The sequence below is a fragment of the Telmatherina bonti genome (genome assembly GCF_933228915.1).
Source record: "Telmatherina bonti genome assembly, chromosome: 8".
Classification (NCBI taxonomy): Eukaryota; Metazoa; Chordata; class Actinopteri; order Atheriniformes; family Telmatherinidae; genus Telmatherina; species Telmatherina bonti.
The window spans coordinates 39,262,906-39,282,490 of NC_136626.1; the positions used below are offsets into that span (position 1 = coordinate 39,262,906).

At 50.9% G+C, this 19,585-nt stretch overlaps 1 protein-coding gene across 5 annotated transcripts in view; it reads right to left on the bottom strand.

The window, feature by feature from the left end:
- Window positions 1–19,585, bottom strand: part of podn (podocan) — a 78,783-nt gene that overhangs the window by 44,699 nt on the left and 14,499 nt on the right. For 3 of the 5 annotated variants that reach the window (XM_079245389.1, XM_079245390.1, XM_079245391.1), the window contains 5 exons: window positions 17,919–18,034; window positions 17,549–17,762; window positions 16,927–17,370; window positions 15,647–15,795; window positions 11,660–11,725 (listed from right to left, as the gene is read on the bottom strand). In XM_079245389.1, coding sequence (XP_079101515.1) covers window positions 11,660–11,725; window positions 15,647–15,795; window positions 16,927–17,370; window positions 17,549–17,762; window positions 17,919–18,034 — 989 coding nt within the window. Of the gene's footprint in view, window positions 1–11,659; window positions 11,726–14,720; window positions 14,814–15,646; window positions 15,796–16,926; window positions 17,371–17,548; window positions 17,763–17,918; window positions 18,035–19,585 lie in introns of all 5 variants that reach the window. The other 2 variants (XM_079245393.1, XM_079245392.1) reach the window with 2 other exon arrangements.

The window sequence follows — 19,585 nt, forward strand, 5'->3', positions numbered from 1 at the left end:
GTTGCAGTACTCCTGCCTGACCACTGCATCCAGCTGCATTAGTCCCTTATGACCACTGCATCCAGCTGCAGGACTCCTGTCTGACCACTGCATCCAGCTGCAGGAGTGCTATCTGACCACTGCATCCAGCTGCAGGACTCCTGTCTGACCACTGCATCCAGCTGCATTAGTCCCTTCTGACCACTGCATCCAGCTGCACAGCTCCTGTCTGACCACTGCATCCGGCTGCATTACTCCGCTGCATCCAGCTGCACGGCTCCTGTCTGACCACTGCATCCAGCTGCAGGGCTCCTGTCTGACCACTGCATCCAGCTGCATTACTCCTGTCTGACCACTGCATCCATCTGCAGTACTCCTTCCTGACCACTGCATCCAGATGCAGGACTCCCTTCTGACCACTGCATCTGGCTGCAGTACTCCTGCCTGACAACTGCATCCAGCTGCAGGACACCTATCTGACCACTGCATCCAGCTGCAGGACTCCTGTCTGACCACTGCATCCAGCTGCATTACTCCTGTCTGACCACTGCATCCAGCTGCATGACTCCCTTCTGACCACTGCATCCAGCTGCAGTACTCCTTCCTGACCACTGCATCCAGCTGCATTAGTCCCTTCTGACCACTGCATCCAGCTGCAGTAGTCCTGTCTGACCACTGCATCCAGCTGCATTAGTCCCTTCTGATCACTGCATCCAGCTGCAGGACTCCTGTCTGACCACTGCATCCAGCTGCAGTACTCCTGTCTGACCACTGCATCCAGCTGCACGGCTCCTGTCTGACCACTGTATCCAGCTGCACTGCTCCTGTCTGACCACTGCATCCAGCTGCAGTACTCCTGTCTGACCACTGCATCCAGCTGCACGGCTCCTGTCTGACCACTGCATCCAGCTGCAGGACTCCTATCTGACCACTGCATCCAGCTGAAGTGCTCCTGTCTGACCACTGCATCCAGCTGCAGGACTCCTTCCTGACCACTGCATCCAGATGCAGGACTCCTATCTGACCACTGCATCCAGCTGCATTAGTCCCTTCTGACCACTGCATCCAGTTGCAGTACTCCTGCCTGACCACTGCATCCAGCTGCATTAGTCCCTTATGACCACTGCATCCAGCTGCAGGACTCCTGTCTGACCACTGCATCCAGCTGCAGGAGTGCTATCTGACCACTGCATCCAGCTGCAGGACTCCTGTCTGACCACTGCATCCAGCTGCATTAGTCCCTTCTGACCACTGCATCCAGCTGCAGTACTCCTGCCTGACCACTGCATCCAGCTGCAGGACTCCTATCTGACCACTGCATCCAGCTGCAGGGCTCCTGTCTGACCACTGCATCCAGCTGCATTACTCCTGTCTGACCACTGCATCCAGCTGCATTAGTCCCTTCTGACCACTGCATCCATCTGCAGTACTCCTTCCTGACCACTGCATCCAGCTGCAGGACACCTATCTGACCACTGCATCCAGCTGCAGGACTCCTGTCTGACCACTGCATCCAGCTGCATTATTCCTGTCTGACCACTGCATCCAGCTGCAGGAGTGCTATCTGACCACTGCATCCAGCTGCAGGACTCCTGTCTGACCACTGCATCCAGCTGCAGTACTCCTTCCTGACCACTGCATCCAGCTGCATTAGTCCCTTCTGACCACTGCATCCGGCTGCAGTACTCCTTTCTGACCACTACATCCAGCTGCATTACTCCCTTCTGATCACTGCATCCAGCTGCAGTACTCCTGTCTGACCACTGCATCCAGCTGCAGTACTCCTGTCTGACCACTGCATCCAGCTGCACGGCTCCTGTCTGACCACTGTATCCAGCTGTACAGCGCCTGTCTGACCACTGCATCCAGCTGCAGGGCTCCTGTCTGACCACTGCATCCACCTGCATTAGTCCCTTCTGACCACTGCATCCATCTGCAGTACTCCTTCCTGACCACTGCATCCAGCTGCAGGACTCCCTTCTGACCACTGCATCTGGCTGCAGTACTCCTGCCTGACAACTGCATCCAGCTGCAGGACACCTATCTGACCACTGCATCCAGCTGCATGACTCCCTTCTGACCACTGCATCCAGCTGCAGTACTCCTTCCTGACCACTGCATCCAGCTGCATTAGTCCCTTCTGACCACTGCATCCAGCTGCAGTACTCCTGTCTGACCACTGCATCCAGCTGCATTAGTCCCTTCTGATCACTGCATCCAGCTGCAGGACTCCTGTCTGACCACTGCATCCAGCTGCAGGACTCCTGTCTGACCACTGCATCCGGCTGCACGGCTCCTGTCTGACCACTGTATCCAGCTGCACAGCTCCTGTCTGACCACTGCATCCAGCTGTACGGCTCCTGTCTGACCACTGTATCAGCTACACAGCTCCAATCTGATCACTGCCTCCAGCTGCAGGACTCCTGTCTGACCACTGCATCCAGCTGCAGGACTCCTTCCTGACCACTGCATCCAGATGCAGGACTCCTGCCTGACCACTGCATCCAGCTGCATTAGTCCCTTATGACCACTGCATCCAGCTGCAGGACTCCTGTCTGACCACTGCATCCAGCTGCAGGAGTGCTATCTGACCACTGCATCCAGTTGCAGGACTCCTGTCTGACCACTGCATCCAGCTGCAGTACTCCTGCCTGACCACTGCATCCAGCTGCAGGACTCCTATCTGACCACTGCATCCAGCTGCAGGGCTCCTGTCTGACCACTGCATCCAGCTGCATTACTCCTGCCTGACAACTGCATCCAGCTGCAGGACACCTATCTGACCACTGCATCCAGCTGCAGGACTCCTGTCTGACCACTGTATCTAGCTGTACAGCTCCTGTCTGATCACTGCATCCGGCTGCATTACTCCACTGCATCCAGCTGCACGGCTCCTGTCTGACCACTGCATCCAGCTGCAGGGCTCCTGTCTGACCACTGCATCCACTTGCATTAGTCCCTTCTGACCACTGCATCCATCTGCAGTACTCCTTCCTGACCACTGCATCCAGCTGCAGGACTCCCTTCTGACCACTGCATCTGGCTGCAGTACTCCTGCCTGACAACTGCATCCAGCTGCAGGACACCTATCTGACCACTGCATCCAGCTGCAGGACTCCTGTCTGACCACTGCATCCAGCTGCATGACTCCCTTCTGACCACTGCATCCAGCTGCAGTACTCCTTCCTGACCACTGCATCCAGCTGCATTATTCCCTTCTGACCACTGCATCCGGCTGCAGTACTCCTGTCTGACCACTGCATACAGCTGCATTAGTCCCTTCTGATCACTGCATCCAGCTGCAGGACTCCTGTCTGACCACTGCATCCAGCTGCAGGACTCCTGTCTGACCACTGCATCCAGCTGCACGGCTCCTGTCTGACCACTGTATCCAGCTGCACAGCTCCTGTCTGACCACTGCATCCAGCTGCAGTACTCCTGTCTGACCACTGCATCCAGCTGCACGGCTCCTGTCTGACCACTGTATCCAGCTGCACAGCTCCTATCTGATCACTGCATCCAGCTGCAGGACTCCTGTCTGACCACTGCATCCAGCTGCAGGACTCCTGTCTGACCACTGCATCCAGCTGCAGGACTCCTTCCTGACCACTGCATCCAGCTGCAGGACTCCTTCCTGACCACTGCATCCAGCTGCAGGAGTCCTATCTGACCACTGCATCCAGCTGCATTAGTCCCTTCTGACCACTGCATCCAGTTGCAGTACTCCTGCCTGACCACTGCATCCAGCTGCATTAGTCCCCTCTGACCACTGCATCCAGCTGCACGGCTCCTGTCTGACCACTGCATCCAGCTGCAGGACTCCTATCTGACCACTGCATCCAGCTGCATTAGTCCCTTCTGACCACTGCATCCAGTTGCAGTACTCCTGCCTGACCACTGCATCCAGCTGCATTAGTCCCCTCTGACCACTGCATCTGGCTGCAGTACTCCTGCCTGACCACTGCATCCAGCTGCAGGACTCCTATCTGACCACTGCATCCAGCTGCAGGACTCCTGTCTGACCACTGCATCCAGCTGCATTACCCCTGTCTGACCACTGCATCCAGCTGCATGACTCCCTTCTGACCACTGCATCCAGCTGCAGTACTCCTTCCTGACCACTGCATCCAGCTGCAGTAGTCCTGTCTGACCACTGCATCCAGCTGCATTAGTCCCTTCTGATCACTGCATCCAGCTGCAGGACTCCTGTCTAACCACTGCATCCAGCTGAAGGACTCCTGTCTGACCACTGCATCCAGCTGCATTACTCCTGTCTGACCACTGCATCCAGCTGCAGGACTCCTGTCTGACCACTGCATCCAGCTGCATTACGCCTGTCTGACCACTGCATCCAGCTGCAGGACTCCTGTCTGACCACTGCATCCAGCTGCATTATTCCCTTCTGATCACTGCATCCAGCTGCAGGACTCCTGTCTGACCACTGCATCCAGCTGCATTAGTCCCTTCTGACCACTGCATCCAGCTGCAGTAGTCCTGTCTGACCACTGCATCCAGCTGCATTAGTCCCTTCTGATCACTGCATCCAGCTGCAGGACTCCTGTCTAACCACTGCATCCAGCTGAAGGAGTGCTTTCTGACCACTGCATCCAGCTGTAGGACTCCTGTCTGACCACTGCATCCAGCTGCACAGCTCCCTTCTGACCACTGTCTCCAGCTGCAGGGCTCCTTTTTGACCACTGCATCCAGGTGCAGGACTCCTGTCTGACCAAGGCATCCAGCTGCAGGACTCCTGTCTGACCACGGCATCCAGCTGCATTACTCCTGTCTGACCACTGCATCCAGCTGCAGGACTCCTGTCTGACCACTGCATCCAGCTGCATTACTCCTGTCTGACCACTGCATCCAGCTGCAGGACTCCTTCCTGACTACTGCATCCAGCTGAGGGACTCCTATCTGACCACTGCATCCAGCTGCAGGACTCCTATCTGACCACTGCATCCAGCTTCAGGACTCCTTTCTGACCACTGCGTCCAGCTGCAGGACTCCTGTCTGACCACTGCATCCAGCTGCACGGCTCCTGTCTGACCACTGCATCCAGCTGCATGGCTCCTATCTGATCACTGCATCCAGCTGCAGGACTCCTGTCTGATCACTGCATCCAGCTGCAGGACTCCTGTCTGACCACTGCATCCAGGTGCAGGACTCCTGTCTGACCACTGCATCCAGCTGCAGGACTCCTGTCTGACCACTGCATCCAGGTGCAGGACTCCTGTCTGACCACTGCATCCAGCTGCAGGACTCCTGTCTGGCCACTGTATCCAGCTGCAGTGCTCCTGTCTGACCACTGCATCCAGCTGCATTAGTCCCTTCTGACCACTGCATCCAGCTGCAGTACTCCTGCCTGACCACTGCATCCAGCTGCAGGACTCCTATCTGACCACTGCATCCAGCTGCAGGACTCCTATCTGACCACTGCATCCAGCTGCATTAGTCCCTTCTGACCACTGCATCCAGCTTCAGGACTCCTTTCTGACCACTGCATCCAACTGCAGGACTCCTGTCTGACCACTGCATCCAGCTGCACAGCTCCTGTCTGACCACTGCATCCAGCTGAGGGACTCCTTTCTGACCACTGCATCCAGCTGCAGGACTCCTATCTGACCACTGCATCCAAATGCAGGACTCCTGTCTGACCACTGCATCCAGCTGCACAGCTCCTGTCTGACCACTGCATCCAGCAGCAGGACTCCTGTCTGACCACTGCATCCAGCTGCACGGCTCCTGTCTGACCACTGTATCCAGCTGCACAGCTCCTTTCTGACCACTGCATCCAGCTGCAGTACTCCTGTCTGACCACTGCATCCAGCTGCATGGCTCCTATCTGATCACTGCATCCAGCTGCAGGACTCCTGTCTGACCACTGCATCCAGGTGCAGGACTCCTGTCTGACCACTGCATCCAGCTGCAGGACTCCTGTCTGACCACTGCATCCAGGTGCAGGACTCCTGTCTGACCACTGCATCCAGCTGCAGGACTCCTGTCTGGCCACTGTATCCAGCTGCAGTGCTCCTGTCTGACCACTGCATCCAGCTGCATTAGTCCCTTCTGACCACTGCATCCAGCTGCAGTACTCCTGCCTGACCACTGCATCCAGCTGCAGGACTCCTATCTGACCACTGCATCCAGCTGCAGGACTCCCTTCTGACCACTGCATCCAGCTGCAGGGCTCCTGTCTCACCACTCCATCCAGCTGCACAGCTCCCTTCTGACCACTGCATCCAGCTGCAGGGCTCCTGTCTGACCACTGCATCCAGCTGCATTACTCCTGTCTGACCACTGCATCCATCTGCAGTACTCCTTCCTGACCACTGCATCCAGCTGCAGGACTCCCTTCTGACCACTGCATCTGGCTGCAGTACTCCTGCCTGACAACTGCATCCAGCTGCAGGACACCTATCTGACCACTGCATCCAGCTGCAGGACTCCTGTCTGACCACTGCATCCAGCTGCATTACTCCTGTCTGACCACTGCATCCAGCTGCATGACTCCCTTCTGACCACTGCATCCAGCTGCAGTACTCCTTCCTGACCACTGCATCCAGCTGCATTAGTCCCTTCTAACCACTGCATCCAGCTGCAGTAGTCCTGTCTGACCACTGCATCCAGCTGCATTAGTCCCTTCTGATCACTGCATCCAGCTGCAGGACTCCTGTCTGACCACTGCATCCAGCTGCAGTACTCCTGTCTGACCACTGCATCCAGCTGCACGGCTCCTGTCTGACCACTGTATCCAGCTGCACTGCTCCTGTCTGACCACTGCATCCAGCTGCAGTACTCCTGTCTGACCACTGCATCCAGCTGCACGGCTCCTGTCTGACCACTGCATCCAGCTGCAGGACTCCTATCTGACCACTGCATCCAGCTGCAGTGCTCCTGTCTGACCACTGCATCCAGCTGCAGGACTCCTTCCTGACCACTGCATCCAGATGCAGGACTCCTATCTGACCACTGCATCCAGCTGCATTAGTCCCTTCTGACCACTGCATCCAGTTGCAGTACTCCTGCCTGACCACTGCATCCAGCTGCATTAGTCCCTTATGACCACTGCATCCAGCTGCAGGACTCCTGTCTGACCACTGCATCCAGCTGCAGGAGTGCTATCTGACCACTGCATCCAGCTGCAGGACTCCTGTCTGACCACTGCATCCAGCTGCATTAGTCCCTTCTGACCACTGCATCCAGCTGCACAGCTCCTGTCTGACCACTGCATCTGGCTGCATTACTCCGCTGCATCCAGCTGCACGGCTCCTGTCTGACCACTGCATCCAGCTGCAGGGCTCCTGTCTGACCACTGCATCCAGCTGCATTACTCCTGTCTGACCACTGCATCCATCTGCAGTACTCCTTCCTGACCACTGCATCCAGATGCAGGACTCCCTTCTGACCACTGCATCTGGCTGCAGTACTCCTGCCTGACAACTGCATCCAGCTGCAGGACACCTATCTGACCACTGCATCCAGCTGCAGGACTCCTTCCTGACCACTGCATCCAGCTGCATTAGTCCCTTCTGACCACTGCATCCGGCTGCAGTACTCCTTTCTGACCACTACATCCAGCTGCATTACTCCCTTCTGATCACTGCATCCAGCTGCAGTACTCCTGTCTGACCACTGCATCCAGCTGCAGTACTCCTGTCTGACCACTGCATCCAGCTGCACGGCTCCTGTCTGACCACTGTATCCAGCTGTACAGCGCCTGTCTGACCACTGCATCCAGCTGCAGGGCTCCTGTCTGACCACTGCATCCACCTGCATTAGTCCCTTCTGACCACTGCATCCATCTGCAGTACTCCTTCCTGACCACTGCATCCAGCTGCAGGACTCCCTTCTGACCACTGCATCTGGCTGCAGTACTCCTGCCTGACAACTGCATCCAGCTGCAGGACACCTATCTGACCACTGCATCCAGCTGCATGACTCCCTTCTGACCACTGCATCCAACTGCAGTACTCCTTCCTGACCACTGCATCCAGCTGCATTAGTCCCTTCTGACCACTGCATCCAGCTGCAGTACTCCTGTCTGACCACTGCATCCAGCTGCATTAGTCCCTTCTGATCACTGCATCCAGCTGCAGGACTCCTGTCTGACCACTGCATCCAGCTGCAGGACTCCTGTCTGACCACTGCATCCGGCTGCACGGCTCCTGTCTGACCACTGTATCCAGCTGCACAGCTCCTGTCTGACCACTGCATCCAGCTGTACGGCTCCTGTCTGACCACTGTATCAGCTACACAGCTCCAATCTGATCACTGCCTCCAGCTGCAGGACTCCTGTCTGACCACTGCATCCAGCTGCAGGACTCCTTCCTGACCACTGCATCCAGATGCAGGACTCCTGCCTGACCACTGCATCCAGCTGCATTAGTCCCTTATGACCACTGCATCCAGCTGCAGGACTCCTGTCTGACCACTGCATCCAGCTGCAGGAGTGCTATCTGACCACTGCATCCAGTTGCAGGACTCCTGTCTGACCACTGCATCCAGCTGCATTAGTCCCTTCTGACCACTGCATCCAGCTGCAGTACTCCTGCCTGACCACTGCATCCAGCTGCAGGACTCCTATCTGACCACTGCATCCAGCTGCAGGGCTCCTGTCTGACCACTGCATCCAGCTGCATTACTCCTGCCTGACAACTGCATCCAGCTGCAGGACACCTATCTGACCACTGCATCCAGCTGCAGGACTCCTGTCTGACCACTGTATCTAGCTGTACAGCTCCTGTCTGATCACTGCATCCGGCTGCATTACTCCACTGCATCCAGCTGCACGGCTCCTGTCTGACCACTGCATCCAGCTGCAGGGCTCCTGTCTGACCACTGCATCCACTTGCATTAGTCCCTTCTGACCACTGCATCCATCTGCAGTACTCCTTCCTGACCACTGCATCCAGCTGCAGGACTCCCTTCTGACCACTGCATCTGGCTGCAGTACTCCTGCCTGACAACTGCATCCAGCTGCAGGACACCTATCTGACCACTGCATCCAGCTGCAGGACTCCTGTCTGACCACTGCATCCAGCTGCATGACTCCCTTCTGACCACTGCATCCAGCTGCAGTACTCCTTCCTGACCACTGCATCCAGCTGCATTATTCCCTTCTGACCACTGCATCCGGCTGCAGTACTCCTGTCTGACCACTGCATACAGCTGCATTAGTCCCTTCTGATCACTGCATCCAGCTGCAGGACTCCTGTCTGACCACTGCATCCAGCTGCAGGACTCCTGTCTGACCACTGCATCCAGCTGCACGGCTCCTGTCTGACCACTGTATCCAGCTGCACAGCTCCTGTCTGACCACTGCATCCAGCTGCAGTACTCCTGTCTGACCACTGCATCCAGCTGCACGGCTCCTGTCTGACCACTGTATCCAGCTGCACAGCTCCTATCTGATCACTGCATCCAGCTGCAGGACTCCTGTCTGACCACTGCATCCAGCTGCAGGACTCCTGTCTGACCACTGCATCCAGCTGCAGGACTCCTTCCTGACCACTGCATCCAGCTGCAGGACTCCTTCCTGACCACTGCATCCAGCTGCAGGAGTCCTATCTGACCACTGCATCCAGCTGCATTAGTCCCTTCTGACCACTGCATCCAGTTGCAGTACTCCTGCCTGACCACTGCATCCAGCTGCATTAGTCCCCTCTGACCACTGCATCCAGCTGCACGGCTCCTGTCTGACCACTGCATCCAGCTGCAGGACTCCTATCTGACCACTGCATCCAGCTGCATTAGTCCCTTCTGACCACTGCATCCAGTTGCAGTACTCCTGCCTGACCACTGCATCCAGCTGCATTAGTCCCCTCTGACCACTGCATCCAGCTGCAGGAGTGCTATCTGACCACTGCATCCAGCTGCAGGACTCCTGTCTGACCACTGCATCTAGCTGCACGGCTCCTGTCTGACCACTGCATCCAGCTGCACAGCTCCTGTCTGACCACTGCATCCAGCTGCAGTACTCCTTCCTGACCACTGCATCCAGCTGCATTAGTCCCTTCTGACCACTGCATCTGGCTGCAGTACTCCTGCCTGACTATTCCCCCCCCCCCCCCCCCCCCCCCACCTCTGCATGCGCTTGTATGACTCTCTAAGAAAATCTGCTATATCATTAAGCAGTTTCCACAACACTGCCTGTTGTGTCTGCCAGTACTAGATCTAAAAGATGTGCATAACACCAAACATGAATGTGATTGGGGGACTGCTCAGAGAGGAAAACCCAGATACTGTCCCTGCATATTGGTTGCACCATCTGTGGAGTTTCCCACACATGTGAAGATACTGAGCTCTGGTAGAACCTTTTTCAGAAGCTCTGCAAAATACTGGCCAGTAGACGACTCACAGTCCACTATAGCTATCAGTCTTTCATGAACAACATCAGTTACATCTTAGGATGATGGAGCTCTTTGCTGCTGACATCTTGGGTGGTGTCAGTTTTGACTGAAAACATGCCAGCTTGTCTTACTTCTCCAGCTGTAATCACCTTTATCAGTTGGCTGATGACGTCCACAGCTTTACTGAACACGTCTTTTGACAGCAGTGTGACTAGAGAGCCTTTCGCACCAGTTTCATGCTTCTTGCTGTTTTCTATGCAAGTTTTCACATGTTGTTGTAGGCAGATGTCATATCTACTCAAAAGTAGAATCAACTCTAAGACGTTGCCATGGTTACCAGCAATGTTGTCTAGGCTCTAACCTGCCTCTTCTTTTTCGCCCCTGTAGCTAAGGCCACATTTGCTGATAACTTTAATTATATCCACTATCTGTTCCATCACCTGGAGTTTCTTCTTCACTTGCTCAGTGTGCATCAACATTTGGTTGCAAGTCAACAGGCTTTTCACATCTGCTTTTTGTATATTCAGAAAGTAAACATCTGCACTCTCTTTGTGTGCTTTACTTTTTTCATGTTCCACTCTTCTTTGGTGGAAGTGTTTCCAGTCTTTCATGCCTCCTTTTATGAAAAGGCCATCACTAAACACAGGTGAAAATGCCAGATAAGCAGAACAGTACAGAGACGGATGTTTTTCACAGTATGTCAGCCACTTGCGGTTGGTTCCATCTCTCCTGATAAAAACTTTTGGTATGGCAATATTAGAGGTTTGATGAGGATAATAAGAAAAAAAGAGTAATCAAAACTAACAACAGACTCATCTTTATCTGTCTCATTCCTAACAGTCGACGCTTCTTTCCCTTTCACTCTTCCTCCAGTTTCCCTAGCTTCACCTGCACCTGGATCACTATAAAACATCACTATTTGTAAAGCTTTAGCACTTTGATGAAGAAAACACTTTTTTTCCAAACCTATTGAGATATTTTTAATGTTAAAATATGCAGGCCTCATTTATATATACATACATTATATATATATATATATATATATATATATATATATATATATATATATATATATATATATATATATATATATATATATATATATATATATATATTTTTTTTTTTTTTTTTTTTTTTTTTTATTTATTTATTTTTTTTTTTAACATTTCCTCTCATTAATAAATATTGAGTCACTACTATTGTTTGGGCAGAGAGAGTGACTACTTTCTCCGAGTTGTTACTCAGAGAGTAGTTATGACTGAGTAATTATGACTCCAATATAACTATATTGGAACTAATGCTTGCTTGTTCACACTGTTCAAACAGCTCACCTGTTCCTTCTATACGGACAGGACCAATCTCCTCCTCCCTCCTGGCATCTGGCTCTGCGTCTGACACTAAAGCACATTTTAAAAACGGTTGTAATTCTCAGCACAAAACTCTCCTGACTAACCCTCCTGATCAGTTCAGTTTCATTAATATGCTGCTGAATCATCTAGCATCACTTCATATAGAGCAAGTCTACACCACAGACTGCTCTTCATTATATTCTAACAATAATCACACAAAGAGGGATCCCACCTGCCCTCTCTGGACTTCACATGGCTGCTGTTTGGTGCTGTTTCTCCCTCTGAGGAGCTACATAGACAGTTTCCCAGTTATATGACGTCGTAGCATCATACTATTATTTAAATTAGATTATAACTAATATATTGTAGCATCTGGCAAGGCGCTTTAAAGAATTGATGGAGGCTTGTTTCTCCAACAGCTTTTTTTTCTTTTTTTTTAACCTTTAATGGTTACTCTCCCGTAACCTTAACAACCAAAACGACTCTTTCTGGAACTCTAAGCTGCTCGCGCATCTCACGCGTTCCAGCCGTTAACTTATAACATTTTTAACAGTCACTTGACAAGAATGTTCATTTAGGATTGCTACATTATGTTACATGCCACAACGCCACATTGTTGTGTGTCAATGTCTTGATAATAAATTAGGTTAAACTGGGGTTTGCAGACGGGGTTTGCCACATTGCCTTACCCGTTTGATCGTCTTTATTTGATAGTGCAAACTGCGTGCTTGTTTTGGTGAAAAAGTTGCACATTTAGCAGCATCTGTTTCCAGAGCTTTCCTCTTTTTAATTCTGACCTTCTCTGCACCACCCTTGCTCTTTCTACTTCCCATCTTTCAAACCACCCGCTGACCGAGATCAGGTGTGTTGAGTCCACAGTCTATGGTAGTGTCTGAAAAATAGGAGGAGAAGAAGAATAAAAGCGAGCACGAAAGAGGCTGAGCTCCCAGTGGAAGGCGAGTCGTGACTCTTTATATACAGTCAATGGAGGCGACCCAGGGAGAGCGGTAGCAGCATACGTGATCAATTCAGCCAGTGCCATAAGTAAATACCGGCTGGGCCCAAAATTTGAATTATAAATAACATAGATTAAAAAAAAAAAAGGAAAATCACCAGCGGCCCAAACATAGGTCTGGCCCACCGGGAATTATCCCGGTCCTCCTGATTAGCCACTCCAGGCTTGCTAGCAGCTATGTTGTTGGGGGGTTTTGTGCCCCTGGTAGGGTCATCCATGGCAAACAGGTGTCTAGGGGAGGGACCAGACCAAGCACGGCTCATAGACCCCTATGATGACAACAACGATGGGCAGAAATGTTCCCTTGCCCGGACGCGGGTCACCAGGGCCACCCTTTGGAGCCAGGTTTGGAGGTGGGGTACGAAAGCGAGCGTCTGGTGGCCGGGCCTTTACCCGTGGGGCCCGGTCAGGCTCAGCCAAAAGGGTTACATGGGCCCCACCTCCCGTGGGCTCACCATCTGCGGCAGGAGCCGTAGGGGTCGGGTGCAATGTGAGCTGGGCGGCAGCAAGGGGCGGGGACCCTGGCGGTCCGATCCCCGGCTGCAGAAGCTGGCTCTAGGGACGTGGAACGTCACCTTTCTGGTGGGGAAGGAGCCTGAGCTTGTGCGCGAGGTTGAGCGGTTCCGGCTAGATATAGTTGGACTCACCTCAACATATGGCTTGGGCTCTGCAACCAGTACCCTTGAGAGGGGCTTCAACCATGTCCCTAGTGAGGCGGGGGACATTGAGTCCATATGGGCTGTGTTCAGTGCCTCTATTGCTGAGGCAGCCACCTGGAGCTGTGACGATAAAGTCGTTGGTGCCTGTCTTCAAGATGAAGAAGGAGTCCTATCGGGCCTTCTTGGCCTGTGGGACTCTGGAGGCAGCTGATGGGTACCGACAGGCTAAGCACCATGCGGCTTCGGCTGTTGCCGAGGCAAAAACTCGGGCATGGGAGGAGTTTGGCGAGGCCATGGAGAAAGACTTCCGGACGGCTTCGAGGAGATTCTGGTCCACCATCCGGCGGCTCAGGAGGGGGAAGCAGTGCTCCATCAACACTGTGTACAGTGGAGATGGGGAGCTGCTGACCTCAACTTGGGACGTTGTGGGTCGGTGGAAGGAGTACTTCGAAGACCTCCTCAATCCTACCAACACGTCTTCCGATGAGGAAGCAGAGCTGGTGGACTCAGGGGTGGACTCTCCTATCTCTGGGGCTGAAGTCGAGGTGAGGTGGTTAAAAAGCTCCTTGGCGGCAAGGCCTCCACCAAGGCTGCCCTTTATCACCGATTCTGTTCATAACTTATATGGACAGAATTTCTAAGCGCAGCCGAGGTGTTGAGGGGATCCGACTTGGTGGCCTCAGGATTGGGTCCCTGCTTTTTGCGGATGACGTGGTCCTGATGGCTTCATCTGGTCGTGATCTCCAGCTCTCGCTTGAGCGATTCGCGGCCGAGTGTGAAGCGGCTGGGATGAGAATCAGCACCTCCAAATCCGAGACCATGGTCCTCAGCCGGAATAGGGTGGATTGCCCTCTCCAGGTCGGGAGTCAGGTCCTGCCTCAAGTGGAGGAGTTTAAATATCTCGGGGTCTTGTTCACGAGTGAGGGAAGGATGGAGCGCGAGATCGACAGACGGATCGGTGCAGCGTCTGCAGTAATGTGGACTCTGCGCCGGTCTGTTGTGGTGAAGAAGGAGCTGAGCCAGAAGGCGAAGCTCTCCATTTACCAGTCGATCTACGTTCCTACCCTCACCTATGGTCATGAGCTGTGGGTCGTGACCGAAAGAAGGAGATCTCGTATACAGGCGATCCAGGACACGCTGGAGGGATTATATCTCTCGGCTGGCCTGGGAACGCCTCGGGATCCCCCACAGATTTGGCAATTGTGACTGGGGAGAGGGAAGTCTGGGGTTCCCTGCTTAGGCTGCTACTTATCATCCCTGTCATGCCCTGCCTTCCTGACTCCACCTGCAATTACTCAACTTGTCCTCCCATTCCTACCACACTTGCACCTGATCGTCAGATGAACGCACATCCGCCCTCAATCCTCACCATCTCCATAAAGCCAGCTCACTCCTCTACAGCAGAAACCTCCAATCCTGGTCCTGGAGGGCCGGTGTCTTGCAGGTTTTCCAAGTGTCCCTGCTGCACAACATCTAATTCAAATGAATGTGTTTTAGCAGACATGTACAGAGCTTGTCTGAGTCTGAGGTGTGTTCCATCTCCACAATATGACAGGGGCAATTATTTTATTAAGCTAACAATATGGGGCATTTCATATAAACTTTTTGCAGGTTTGTGATTAAAAATATGGATAATACTTTGGAAATATGTTATAGATACAGTTTAAATTAGGTTTTAACCCTTGATCAAAACAACAATACATAGATACATAAATACATACATAGGGGTAGAACTTAATCCAGGTAATTAACGCATTAAAAATGTATGCATTTAATCATGGAATTTTTGTGTGCACCATTTTCTGGTCCACCGATTAAACCAATGCACATTGTAGACGGCTGGTACTGGCTTAACAACTTGGTGCTATGTTTAGCAATTTTTCAGATCCTGCTAGCGACTCTTTTTGAAGAAAAACTGCCACAAACAAGTCTAGCCACTTTTCTGATGTTAATGAAGACTGTTGGTGAGTAATGTGAATGAACGTGTAGTTTACATGTTGCCAAACGTGAAGGACAAGCCAGAAATGGATCTCTGACTGAGTATTGATTGGTCTGAAGTTCTGATCCAGGTCAATGGACCTGTGGGTGAACATGCCACAAAGAAAACACGTCTATTAAGGATCTAACACAGTGACCCCAGACTCATCAGGTCTAACTATCACTCAGAGGAAATAAAGGTGAAAGACATGGAAGGAGCCTGCAGCCTGCTTTGAACTTGTGCAAGAGCACAGTTACTTGTGGTTTTTGTTGTTTTTCAATTGAAGAAATAAACCATGAAAAAAAAAGCGTTCGTACCGAAGGAAGATGCCTTTGATATTTGGAGTCCCTTCAAAAGCTGAAGCAGGAACGTTGAAAATGCGGTTACTCTCGAGGTAAATGTACTCCAGAGACTCTGGCAGGTCAGAAGGGATGTGTGTCAGCTGGTTTCCAGACAGGTCCAACGTCTACACACAACAAAATAGAACATTTTTATTGATATCTGGAAGTTTACTGAGAAAACAGGAGAACAGATGATGAGCTTAGTTTGATGCTTTTCTTACTTGTTATAAATCTGAAAATGCATGGAAGTGTCATGATGTGATGTTTCGTGTTCTCTTTCGTTCCTGGTTTCCTGCTTTATTTTGCAGTTTTTTCCTGTTTAGTTATCTCGTGTCTGGTTTCCTGTTTTGTTTTCCTGTTTGTTAGATTCTCCTTTAGTTCATTCACTTCACCTGTGTTTTGATTTGTTCATGTGTATTCAGAGACCTTGGTTTCTGTTCCCTGTGCTGGTCCATTGCTCGGGCTTGTGCAATTGTCTGTTGGCTTCATGTGTTTGCATTTGAGTATTTTGAACATTAAAATTCATCTTCATTCTTCATTCCTGGCTCCCGTCTTGCATTTGGGTCTACACCACCACCCCTTCGTGACAGGAAGAGGCTTTAAGTTAGTGTTGTGGAAATTTCCTATTTCTAGCTTTAGGTACTCATTTAATTCATAATCCTTAGCATATACTAATTTCTGATGATTGGTTTGCAGGTCTGAAGAGGTCAGGATAAACTTAGGAACTTAAGCTTAGTAAAAAGTATCTGCTTATTCACACTTACTGACTAGATAATGTGTAGAGGACCTGAGATGTCAGCATGCAGACATTTGGAATCTGATTTACTAGCACTCCCTCCTCTCTCGAAGGGGTTTAAAGCTAGGGAGTCAAATACCATGGGGCCATTAGGGAGACTATAACTTAGTGGTCAGTTTGACCTCACCTTTAGAGTAACAACAGACCATTATTTGTTAAGAATGAGATATATTATGACATGCAATTGACGTCCTTTAGGCGAAGGCTTAGAAAGTAGTTTAGTCTAGGACTCATTTAGAGCTCTTTCAGACTTCTGCTGTGTCAGACCTCTGGACTGGTCTCTCCAAATTGCAATTTTGACCACTTTGTTAATTTCCTAACATTGTTCAATGAATCTTGTAATCTTTTCACTTCAGAACCAGACTCATTAACAAACTTTTTTCCTCAACAGTGTCATGCACGTTGGCTTCAAAACATGCTAGTTAGCATGATCTGATGTCTGTCTCTCCAAGCTACTCACTGTGAGTGCAGTGAGCTCCATCCAGGCTCCCTGGTAGACTGAATTCAGTTTTAGTTGGTTATGACTCAGGACCAGCTTGTGTAGCGTCTTCATTCCCATCAGTGCACCATCTGGGATAGACGTTAGCTGGTTGTTCTTGATATCAAGAAGGTGCAGACTGCGAGGGAGACCCAAAGGCATTGCATGCAGGATGTTCCCAGACAGATCCAAAGTTTCCAGCATGCGCAACTTTCTGAAAGCGTCTCGGTGTAGCTTAGCGTTGGTGAGCTTGTTGTAGCTGAGATTGAGTTCTGTCAAGGTGTACAAAAAGGCCAAGTCACTGCGGCCAATTTCAGAGATAGAGTTGTGGAGCAGCATTAGGGTCTTAGCTCGTCGAGGCAACCCCCGGGGAACACGCTCCAGCAGGTTGTTGTACATGTGGAGAGTGTGCAGCTTCTTCAAACCCTGGTACAAATGCAAAAATAAAGACTCAGAAGCAAATTCAGTGACTACATAACAAATTTCAAGATGTTTAACCCTTTACATCCTGACCCCAGAAACAACAGCAAGAAAATTCTAACTTAACACGGCTATAATGTTTTTTCTCCGATTTTATTGACATCTCTGCCAAACATGAAGCTACCTGGAAGGCAGCTGGGTGAATAGAGCGGGAGCGAAGCTTGTTGTTGTGAATGAGCAGATATTCAAGGTTTCGGACAGAAATAAGAGCATCTCCAGGGATGCTGCGGATAGAGTTCTTCTCCAAGTGTAGCAGCACCAGATTGCGAGGCAAACCCTTAGGAACAACACTCAGGTTGTTATTTGACAGGTCCAAACACTCCAGGCTGCTTAGCTGGCTGAAGGACAAAGAAGGCAGAAGTTATCTCTGTCATGCTGTATGAGACCATGTCACAGTGCTGCATAACATCTCTCAGCTTCTACATACTGAGGAACACAGAAATGCATTTTGAATTAAGACAATATTCTAGTTCCTCACAGAAGGTTTTATCCACCTGAAAGTTGCATTGTCCATGCCCTCATTTGTGAGGAGGTTGTTCTGGAGATACAGCTCTCTGAGGCTTGGCAAGTTGTCAAAAGCCCCATCTGGAATTTTCTCCAGCTTGTTATTCTACAACAAAAATAACATATTTAATGAGTTTAATCATTATGACTTAAAGAAATACACTCAAGTCCACTTTATCAGGCCCATATGTTTAACTTCCTGTTAAAACAAATATCTAACCAGCCAATCACAAGGCAGCATGTTGTCGTGTAGACATGGTGAAGATGACTTGCTGAAGTTCAAACTGATCATCAGAATGAGAAAGAAATGAGATTTAAGATTGTTGGTCTGAATATTTACAGGGATTTTCACACACAACCTTCTCTAAGGGTTTTTAGAGTAGGTCTGAAGAAGAGAAAATATCCAGCGAACAGCAGTTATCTGGACCAGAACGCAGCAGAAGATTGAAAAAACTGGTCTGATTTGTCTCCTGTCAGTAAGAACAGGAAACTGAGGCTACAATTCACACAGACTCACCAGAACTGGACAATAGAAGATGGAGAAACGTTGCTGGTCTGATGAGTCTCCAGTTCAGCTCCACATTCACATGGTAGGATCAGAATCTGCTGGAAACATCATGACAACATGGATCCATCCTGCCGTCAGGATCAACGCTTCAGGATGCTGCTGGTGGAATGGTGGGGGGAGGTTTTCTGGTCCCACTTTGTTCCCCTTGGTACCACCATGACCTGGTTTAACCTCCACAGCCTACCTGAGTCCTGCTGCTGACCATGTCCATCCCTTTCTGAGGACAGTGTAGCATCTTCTGATGGAAACTTCCAGCAGGATGATGCACCATGTCACAAAGCTAACATCATCTCCACCATGACGATGAGTTCACTGTCCTCCAACGGCTCCACAGTCACCAGATCTACATCCAGCAGAGCAGCTTTGGGATGTTCTCATCATGATGAGGTGGAACGGGAGATTCTCATCATGATGTGGTGGAACGGGAGATTCTCATCATGATGAGGTGGAACGGGAGATTCTCATCATGATGAGGTGGAACGGGAGATTCTCATCATGGTGATGAGGTGGAACGGGAGATTCTCATCATGATGAGGTGGAATGGGAGATTCTCATGGTGATGAGGTGGAACGGGAGATTCTCATGGTGATGTGGTGGAACGGGAGATTCTCATCATGATGAGGTGGAATGGGAGATTCTCATCATGATGAGGTGGAATGGGAGATTCTCATAATGATGAGGTGGAACGGGAGATTCTCATAATGATGAGGTGGAATGGGAGATTCTCATGGTGATGAGGTGGAACGGGAGATTCTCATCATGATGAGGTGGAATGGGAGATTCTCATAATGATGAGGTGGAACGGGAGATTCTCATCATGATGAGGTGGAATGGGAGATTCTCATGGTGATGAGGTGGAACGGAAGGTTCTCATGGTGATGAGGTGGAACGGGAGATTCTCATCAAAATGAGGTGGAACGGGAGATTCTCATCATGATGAGGTGGAACAAGAGATTCTCATCATGATGAGGTGGAACGGGAGATTCTCATGGTGATGAGGGGGAACCGGAGATTCTCATCATGATGAGGTGGAACGGGAGATTCTCATGGTGATGAGGTGGAACCGGAGATTCTCATCATGATGAGGTG